Source organism: Vombatus ursinus, unplaced genomic scaffold (genome assembly GCF_900497805.2).
Source record: "Vombatus ursinus unplaced genomic scaffold, bare-nosed wombat genome assembly UNPS02014177.1, whole genome shotgun sequence".
Lineage (NCBI taxonomy): Eukaryota > Metazoa > Chordata > Mammalia > Diprotodontia > Vombatidae > Vombatus > Vombatus ursinus.
In genome coordinates, this window is record NW_020953955.1 from 217084 (window position 1) to 227340 (window position 10257).

General features: G+C 53.8%; 1 protein-coding gene across 1 annotated transcript in view; it reads right to left on the reverse strand.

The window, feature by feature from the left end:
• TNKS1BP1 (tankyrase 1 binding protein 1) overlaps positions 1–9609 on the reverse strand; it is a 23535-nt gene extending 13926 nt beyond the window's left edge. Inside the window, 5 exon segments of the mRNA XM_027860254.1 lie at positions 3–374; positions 1999–3279; positions 4674–4752; positions 7124–7811; positions 9232–9609. Of these exon segments, the coding sequence (XP_027716055.1) occupies positions 3–374; positions 1999–3279; positions 4674–4752; positions 7124–7811; positions 9232–9325 (2514 nt within the window). The 5' untranslated portion in view covers positions 9326–9609.
• Between the last annotated feature and the right edge of the window lie 648 nt (positions 9610–10257).

Here is a 10257-nt window from a genome sequence, read left to right on the forward strand (position 1 = left end):
AATTCCCGGTCCTGTAACTCAGCAGCCTGGCTACTGTAAGTCCCAAGCTGATCTGTCTTCCCAAATTCCTGGGCCATAATATCCCCTCCTAGGACATGCTCCTTGCTCTGGTCTCCACTGCTGGTATCAAACTCCTCCTCCACCCCTGGCTGGCCAATGCCATAGGTATTGCTCCATTCCTGGTGACTCTGGGATGCCCCTACACGGCCATCACCAATGGCCCAATCTCTCTCACTGGAACCTGAACTCCCAATGCCATAGCCCCTGGTGCCTTCTCTGGCCCAAGTGGAAGAGGGGCTGAAGGTGCTAGGGTGTGAATCTACACCAATTCCAAATTCACTTTTCAGGTCTTTCTGAGCCCATCCCAGGAGCCCCTGCAAAAGCAGAAAAGATACAATTAAAATGATGCTTACAGATAAGATCCAAGACACACACAGGGTTCAAGGTAAAGCTGTCTTACTCTGTCTCTTAGAAGGCCCCTTGGAGGAGAGTTGGCTGAACACCAGTGGGAAAAACAAAGCTGGAAAGTGCTGTCCAGGTTGGGAGGGTGGGGGTGGGGGGCATGGGAGGGAAAGAATCATTATCACCAAGCCAAGGAGTCCATGCCTTATAGAGCCTCCACTCTGAAAGTACTCTTCCTACCTTTATTGAATGTCCTTATACCCTAGGCCCCACAAAGGAGTCCACATTCGATTCTTTCAAGGAGACTCTCCCCACTCCACCGAGGCCATCTCCTCAGCAAGTCCCCCGCAGACCCTTACCCTATCAATCCCTGGTAGAACCTAGCACATGGATGAGGCAAGATGCTGCACCCTCGAGTTTGTCTTTGTCTTCCCAGGCCACACTTACCCCCCCAGGTTTGCTGGCCCGAGACACCAGCTTCGGATCTGCAAAGCGAGCCCGCCCAGCCTCCTCCCACAGGGCCGCATTGGCCAGCAGACGCTCCAGGATCGACATGCTGCTTTCTTCCCCGCTTTGGGCCATGACCCCCACCCGCTCTGGGGTGCCGAGCGAGCCCTGACAGTGGCAGGGTGGCCCTAGGGAGGAGGGGGAGTCAGTGCTCCCTTCTCCCAGACTTGTCTGACTACTTCTAACTGCTCCCTGAGAGGCTTTGGCTCAGGCTTTGCAGCTGCAGCCGGCCCCTCCCAGAAACAAGTTGAGTCACACAGATCCCGGGACAGACACACCTACTGGCTAGCCCTTAACCCCTTCTCCTCCTCTTCCTCTTCCTCCTCGGCTGCCTGCCTGCCCACCCACTGCAGCTTAGGAACACGATGGCTGGATGCCCAGGACCTACACGCCACCTCTCCCAGGCCCCACTCCTGGCTTGGCAATCTGGCAGAAACTTAACTGAAGAACAAATCTGAACCCAGGCACTCGATTAAAGGGCAGCAGGGGTAGAATGAGAACTGAAATATTGCTCAGAACCTGGGTTCTCGTTCTGACTCTGCCACTCTCTAGCAGTGTGACTTGGGCTAAATCACATCCCCTCTCTGGGCCTCATTTTTCTACTTCATAAAATGAGAGGTTTGGACTTAAACATCTCTAAGTCCCCTCTAACTTTGATGTTCCATATTCTAAAGTCCCTTCCAGCTCTGACATTCCAGGTTCTAAGAATTCTCCCGCTCTGACATTCTACATGCTAAAGACCCTCCCAGCTCTCACTTCCTATCTACTAAAGGGCCTCCCAGCTCTCACATCCTATGTTCTAAAGGCCCTCCTGGCTCTTACTTCCTATGTTCTAAGGGTCCTCCCAGCTCTCACATTCTGTGTTCCAGGGGCCTTCCCAATTCTGACCTTGCACATTCTAAAGTTCTTCTCAGTTCTGGCATTCTGTGCCCTAAGTAAGTTCTCCTGTTCTAACATTCTGATTCTCCCTTCTGCAGCCCCACACCATCACACAATTAGAATCTTAGCTCTGTACCTGGTCCAACACCTAAGCCCAAAGACCAGTCCCCTTTCTGCCCCAGTCCACCCTGGGCCCCTATCAGCCCTCACCTCGGGGCTGGCACTGGGCATCTGAGTCTCACACTGCTCTGGCACAGTTGCTTTCCGGGTACCATTGGCACTGGGAGGTGGCGAGGCCAGGAGCTTGTCTAGCCAGCCAGCATCATTTTCAGGGGCCCTCAGCTCAGGTGACATTCTCGGAGGGTCCCCTCCCTCAGGCCTGGTCAGGTTGGTCTCTGCTTTTGCCAGGTCTGGGGCATCTTCCTGGGAGGGTGTAGCCTGCTCAGGAATAGGGGCATCAGCAAACAAGACACAGGGCTGAGCTAAGGGAAGGGGGGGCTCCTGCTCCTGAACAGGCTCCAGGATGGGCAAGGCTGCTTCCTCCTCTGGAGTGGGAGGAAGGGGAGTCTCCAGTCCAGCCAGGGGTTCCTCAGTTCCTGCTATCTCTTCCGCTTGGAGCAGCGACAGTCTTGGTGAATCCTGGCCTTTGGGCTGAAGATCTGATGGGGGAGTGGAGGAAGCTGGATTTCTGTCATCTCCCTGCTGGTTCTGGGGGACCCTACAGCAAATGCTCTCCCTTTGAGCCCGAGAGGCAGCCCTGATTGGTCTGGAGCTCCGAATCCCATCAGCCTCTTCCCCCTCTCCCTCAGAGAGACCCGAGTCATCAGCTTCAGTGATGGGTGAGGGTGGCGGGGACTCTAGCCGCCACACCCCCAGGCCTGAAGGCCGAGTAGGGAAGGTCCATTCAAAGGACTGTGACAAGCTCCAGTTGGATTCTGTCCCACTCCCAAAGGGCTGCTCCAAGCCACCTCCTCCTCCCTGGCCCTGAGGCAAGGCAGCCAGAGACCCCCCTAGTTTCCTCTGATCTTGGTTGGGGGGCCGAAGCACACCTTCTGAGAAGCGGCGTTGTTCTAGGTGGGGGAGCCGGAGGCTTAACTCTCCACCTTCCTCCTCCTTTTTCTCCAGGGGAAATGTTCTAGAGTGCTCCAAAAACTGGCCCCCTGAAAGTGCAATCTGGGGAGAGGGAACCTGGGAATGTTCTGGATTGGGGGACCCTGGGCCCTCTGAGGTGGTAGAAGTCTTCTCAAGGGAGAGGCCTGAGCTGGGGGACCCAGGGTCTTCCCCTAATGGGAAGGATGGGCTGAATGATTTCAGAGGTTCAGGTGACTTCTCTGTGGGAAGGGCTGGGCTCTGGGATGTGAGTCCTTCAGCAGAGGGGTCTGAGCTCTGGGATCCTGGAGCCCTCACGGGGCTAGGGGAGCGATCATGAGGCATGGGACTAGGTGGGACTGGAGAAGGAACACGGTGTACGTGGGCTGAAGACTTGGAAACCTGTAAGGAAAAAAGTTGTCATTACTCATCTAGGCACAATGAACGAGGGCACATGGAGCAGGCAGAGGGGCCTCCTCTTTCCATTCCAAGCCACTGCCCTCCCCTGGTCAAGATGGCAAACAGGGATAGAGGGAATCTGTCCATGATTTTAGGAGAAGAGGCTGGTGGGGAAAGAGGAAAGGATGCTGCAAATCTGGGTGCCTAAGTCCTCTGCCTCACCTGAAGTGTCAAGGAGGCCTTTGGACAAGTTCCTTCCAGAGGGAGAAGGGAAGGTCCACTCCGAAGCTTGGGACAAGCTCCAGCTGGACTTGATCCCTTTCCCAAAGGGCACGCTTGTGTTTTGTCATTTTGGGGGTAGAGAAGAGCATGGGGCCATGGAAAGGGTTAACTTTAGAGTCTGATTCAAATTCTGGCTTTGCCACATACTATCCACATGACCCTGGCCAAGTCATTTCACTTCCCTGGGCCTCCTTTTCCTCATCTGTAAAAGGAGAAAGGTGGACCAGAGTGCTTTGCACACCCCTTCCAGCTCTGCAGCTGACCCTATGGTACCCTAGGAACTCGGTGTATTCCACCTGTGAGCAGCTGCCACCCCTACCTGAAAGGAATCAACAAAGTCAAGCAATAACGTCTAAAAGGCCCCTGGATGACTTTGGGCAAGGAGTAAAGCAGAGGAGACAGGAAAGGGGCAGAAGGACTCATGCCTATGCTGGCCCTTCTCCCTCAGAGCTGACTCCTGTCAGAGACTCAGCAAAGCCTGGGACCCATCCTAAGCAGCCCCACCCAGGCCCTTTCACCACAGTCAGGGCTATGAGTCAAAGGTTCCCTCACCCCAGAAGCCAGACAGACACCAGCCCAGGAGCTATGAGGGCCTCAGAGGGGAATGGAGGGGTGGGTGATCAACTCATATCCTCAGCCCTCCCTGCTGCTCCCCAACAGGCTCCGGGCCCTCAGGAAGACTCTGCTCAGAGGCCCAGGATGCCCTCTAGGGAAGGGGCTGGTCAGAGAAGGGGGAGGATCAACTTTGGGGGCAGATGACATTAAGCCCCACCTTCCCTCTGAACTACAGAACTTGACTCCACTGCTGTCCTCTTGGTGTCCAGAACAAGCCCCGGGCTAGTTAGTAGTGAGAACACCTCAATTTCTTGTCCCTGCTCTTTAACTGACGACCTTGAGGCTCTCAGGATCTTGAGAAAAGTCCTTCCGGTCTCTGGGCCTCAGTTTTCTCTTCTGTAAAATGGGTGGGTTGAACTGGATAAGCTCAGATGTTGTTTGTTCTGAAGTCCTTTCTGGCCCTGATACTCTATATACCTTAAGGTCTGACATTGTCTCTGCTAGGATCCCTTGCAGGGCTGATGTTCTATGATTTTATTCTAGGACAAGGGACAACTTACTTCATGGGGTATCACTAAGCTTGCCAGGTCTCCACTGGATGCCAGATCTCCATCGGACGTCAGGTCAGGGGAGACAAGCCTGTGAGGGGGTAGGGAGAGAACAAGGAGAGACACGAACTGTTGGAGGTCATGGAGCAGGGGAAAACAAAAACTTCCCTAAGCGAGTCCACAAGGGGCTCGCCACCCATAGTGTCATCTGGTACAATTCTGCCCATGCGCCCATGAAGCAAGCCTCTCTCTGGTACTGGTTCCCATTTTCTAGCCCCAACATTCAAGGTGAAATCCTCTGAGGACAGACACTGGGGTTCCTCTCCCTTGCCCCCCCCCCCACCACACACACACTTCTTGCCTTCTAAGCCACATGGAGTTAAACTTTTCCACCCTGATGGGGAAGAAGCTAATTCCTGATCTATTTTTGTTTGTTTGTTTGGAGTGAGGCAACTGGGGTTAAATGATTTGCCCGGAGTCACACAGCTAGGAAGTATTATGTGTCTGAGGTCGGATTTGAACTCGGGTCCTCCTGACTCCAGGACTGGTGCTCTGTCCGCTGTGCTACCTAGCTGCCCCCCGATCTATCTTAATGCTTTTGTTTTTAAGTACTACAGACTGACAGGAAGACAAGCCTGATTCTCGAATCTGTTCAGTCATTTCAGTAGCATCCAACTCTCCATGACCCCATTTGGGGTTCTCTTGGCCATTTCCTTCTCTAGCACATCTGACAGATGAGGAAACTCAGGCAAACAGGGTGAAGCGACTTGCCTGGGGTCACACAGCTTTGTAAATGTCTGAGGCAACATTTGAACTCAGGTCATCCTGACTCCAGGCCTGGTGCTCTGTGCATTATGGTGCCACCTAGCTGCGTGCTCACCTTCTAATACTGGGCAAGCTCTCTGGGCCTCAATTCCTTCCCTCTTCTATAAAATGGGAATTAATACTCAAACATATCACCTCACAGAGTGGTTGAGAGAAAGGTGCTTTGTGACTTTCGAGTGCTATGTAAATATGTTATTAAGACAGAAATTTCCAGGGATATAACCTTACGGGGCCCTCTACCCAGAAAGAAAGGATGACTGTCCAAATTTCTTAGAAGTCTTTGGTAGCAGAGTGGGAAGGGTTAACCTTTCTGCCATCATCCCCCCCCCCCCCCCATTCCTTTCCCCCAGCCAGGTGAGAGAAATGCCAGGCTGGCTGAGCAGGTGTCTCCACCTTCCGGGTCTGGCTCAGCCCCACCCTGCCACGCTCCTTGCTTCTCAGGGGCAGGGCCTGGACTAGGCCCCAAAAGGGCAGTTTTGCCACAGGCTGGCTCCCTGGGGGAGGGGCCTGAGCCACAGCTAACATCTCTTCGCAGCTCAGCTATGCTCCCCGAGGGCTCCGTGTCCATCCCTCCCATGGAGAGGGCCCGCCCACAATGCACTGCAAATTCCCATCCCAACAGGCAGGCAGGGCTGGGAGGTTCCAGGTCTGCGGCACTGCACACAACTGCTGCATTCCTAAAAAGAAGTGAGCAAGTCCATTTTCTGTAAACAGAATCATGAGCTGGTGTGGGACTGCGGGGGACGGGGAACAGGAATCTGCTATTTAAAGAAACCATCAGGTGAAACCATCAGTAAAATAAGTCACCAATCACTTGATTTTGTTATGTAAATGTGGGTTCTTCTATATATCATTCTTGCAACTCGTGACACATCTAACTTATGTACCTCTTACACCTGTGCATGTCCCTGGCTTATGTCTCCTAAAGGCCTGAAACCTGCTGGAGGACAAACAGCCTCCTCATCACAGGATTACAGATTAAAAGCTGCAAGGGACTTTAAAGGTCTCTAATCCAAGCCCTTCATTTGGCAGATGACACTGGAGCCCAGAGAGGGAAAATCCTTTGGCCCAGGCTGCACAGCCTAAGGGAGCTAGGATTCAAACCCAGGTGCTCAGATTCCAAATCTCTCTCCTCGGCTCAGAGGAGACCCTGACTGGTAAGGGACAGGGGCTTAACACTGATTGGCCCACAGATACCAGAAGCCTGCAAAGGAAGGACCCAGGCATAGTGACATTAGAGACTGGCCCCACCCCACCCAGGGAAATTGACATAACAGAAAATACCAGGTGCTGCTTGTCTCTGCTGGAAAACGCAGGGCGGGGCCTAGACAACTCCGAGGATCCCCCCCCCCAGCTCTGATCTGGTCTTCAGCGGGGACATGACCTGGCCTCGCACCTCACCCCTCTTACTTCCCACCTGGGTGACCAGAGTTGGTCATTTCACTTCTCTGGCTTTGTCTCCTCATCCCTAAAATGCGGGGCTGGGCCTAGACGCCCCTTCAGTTCCTTTAAGCTCTAGATCTCATACCAGGAAGGGCAGCAGAAAGAGGAGCCATGGTGTCCTGCAAAGCTACCATGGAAGACGTCCAAGGCTGGAGAGCTTTTCCCCTAGCCCATCTCCTTCTATCCCTTCTCACCTCTCCTCAAGCATCCTGCCAGATACTTCAGGCTGGGCCTCTTGGGGTTCTGCAGGGCACTGCCCAGCTGAACTCTGGCCTCCTTCTTCCTGCCCCTCCTCAGGCTTTGCCTGTTCTTCCTGCGACAGATCCCTGGAGATGCTCTGGGTCAATGTCTCCTCATCCCTGGGGCTCTGCACTGGCCCATAGGCCCTTGGGCCATAGTGGGAACTGCCATCATGGCTAAAGGTGAGGCGGGAGCCCCAAAGGCGGTCAGGGCTAGAGGGGCCCTCTTTTCGGGGCTGCTCCATTTTGGCCAAGATCTCTTCCACAGTGCTGGTAGAGAATCGATCAGACAACGGGCGGAAAGGAGCGGGAGCCTTCCGAACCCCAGCTGGGACCGAGCATCGTGATGGAGGGGTAGCCAAGGACCCCTCATCCTTGCTAGTCTCCCGAGGGCTAGCTCCGGCAGATGGTGCATCAGGGGCTGGCCGAGGAGAGAAGGCCAAGGGGCGCTTGCTGCCACCATAGGGCTGTGGTCCTGCCAGCATGTTCATTTTCCTGGCAGAAGGGAGCTCAGCCAAGGGACCTCGTGGGGGTCTTGGCCCCAGTGGCACTAGCAGGCTGGGTTTGGCTGGCAGAGCTGGCTTGGCAGGCAGCGTCCGAGACTCAGGCTTGGGCTTGACTGGGGGTTTGGCCTTTGAGTCCCCTAGAAAAACAGGAGGCAGAGAGGGAAAGACATGAGAGATGTTGCAAAGCACATCACTGATTCCCAAATCAATGAAAATAATACAAATGCGGTGACATAGTAACACTGGCACATTCATAGAACCCCAGGGTCCCAGCTCCAGAGCTGAAAGGGAACTTTCTCACAGGCTATCTCATCAAATCCCCTCATCTGCAAAGGACGGCACTGAGGCCAGAGTCGCTCGGTTTGCTCTACAGACGTGCTAAGCAGATCCTCAGCTCCCCTCTTGGCTTCCTCTGACTTTCTTCAAGACTCTGTTCCAACCCTACCTTGTGCACGAGGGCTCTCCCAGGCCCTCCACTGCTGCCACCTTTCCCTACCTCTGCTATAGAATCTTGTTACACCTAGTTGTTTTGTAAGACTCTACCATTCAAATGTAAGGTTCTTGAGGGCAGGGGACAGTTTTTGCCTTGCTTCATTAGTGCCAGCGGGCCTGCCATCTACAAAACGCTTGGTGACCGTCACTTGAGCCTCAAGACATTCTGTCAAATATACACTAAAGCATATTGTATATATTAGCTAGGTGGCACAGTGGATAAAGTGCTGGGCCCGGAGTCAGGCAGGCCTAAGCTCAAATTTGGCCTCAGACACTTACTAGCAATGTGATCTTGGGCAAGGCACATAACCTCTGCCTCAGTTTCTTCATCTGTAAAGTGGGGATAATAGCACTTACCTCATAGGTTGTTATAAGGACCAAATAAGATAATAATTGTAAAATGCTTAGCAAAGTAGCACATAGTAGGCACTGTTAGCTATTAATCTATTTTTATAGATGAGGAAATGAGCTTAGAGAGTCTGAGTAAATTGCCAGTGGCCACACAGCCATTCAGCACCAGCAACAGGACCCCAAGAGGGCTTCTGAATGCCAAGGCTGGTGTTCTTTCTGCTCTAACATTGCCTCTTTTATCCCATGTGCCCCAAATTCTCTTGGGGCTTCCAGTACCCTGAGGAAGGGGGACACTTGACCCTCATTTATCCCCATAGGGTTCATTCTTCATTCTAGCCTGGCTCACCCTCCATATCTCGGGCAAGCCAGTAGAGCAGGGGACTTCTAAGTCGAGGGAGCGAAGCCAGGCAGGTCAGCCCACCGAAAGTCATCCACAGAGCCCCAGGCACGTTTCTCTACCCCTGCTTTCCAATGATATGATTCACCCTGAGTCGCCTGTACAGTCCTAAGGCAGTGGCCTCTCTGATAACAAGCAGAAAACTCCAGAGGCTTCTCCATGACTAGATGCACTCAAAATCCTTCCAGCTCCAAAATTCTACCACATTTCCGGTGTCACTCCCCTCCCCACTTCCCTCTGGCCCCCAGCCTTCCCATCCGGGGAGAACAGTGTCTCCCCCCACAAGGCACCCAGCTCCACCCTGCTCCCATCTGTACCTGGCTCCGGGCCAGCTGGCAGCAGTTCCTCCTCCATCTCTTGGGGGGGCCGGGAAGCCATGGGGGAGCTTTCCCTGAGATTGGATAAATTCATCTCATGCAGCAGACCCTAAAGAAGAAGAAGCAGAAGAGGACAGAGCAGGGGAGAAAGGGGGAGAGGAGGAGACAGCCAGGATTAGGGGCCAAGAGAAGCTGAAACTTGGGCAGGGAGGAACGGAACAGGGAAGAGGGTGGAGGGCTACGCAAGGAGAACTCCGGAAAAGGGAAAAAACTTGAAGGGAAAAGAGTGGGGCACACAGCAGCAAGCCCGGCTCCTGGAACAACTCCCTAGCCCTCTTGTACCCCAAAGTTCGGAGGAACAGCCCAGCCTCCTAAACCAGGACCCCAGCTTTACCTTTCCCACGGTCACAGCGGCCCCACATCCACCCCCCTGTGGTTACCCACTTCCCAGCAGAGGGTACCAGGCTGGGCAGGGCACTTGGGCCTCAGGGGCTGGGCTCTTCCGTGAATCACTTCACCTCGTGGGGGACGGGAAAAACCCGCTCCACGCCAACCTGCAGCTGCTCCACCCCAGTGCCCCAGCCCCTTCCTTGTCTCCCTCCCTCAGCAGGGAGTGGTTCCTACCCCCTGACTCCCCCCTCTTTTGCCTCCCCAGCCCTCCCTCAAGAGCCTGTCAGAGCTGCCTCCATCCAAACACGGAAAAACAGGGAATAAAAAGTAAACATCTGGAATACATTTTTTCCTTTTTTTTTTTTTTTTTAAATTTCTCAATCGTTTTGGCGTCGGGCTGGAATTTGATGAGGTAAAGCCAGGGCCTGTGCCTGTTGCTATAGCGATGGCCTCCCACTGGATTTCCAGCTCTTCGCCAAGAGAAGGAAGAAGAAGGCCCAGCACCCATAGAGAATAGGGTAAGGGCTTTAGAAGCCCTGACTCCTGGCCACCAAGACCCGAAGGTTGCTCAGCATCCTTCGAAGAAGTGACAGGTCTGCTGGGGCTGAATATGGGCCTTTAGGCTGATAGGAAGGG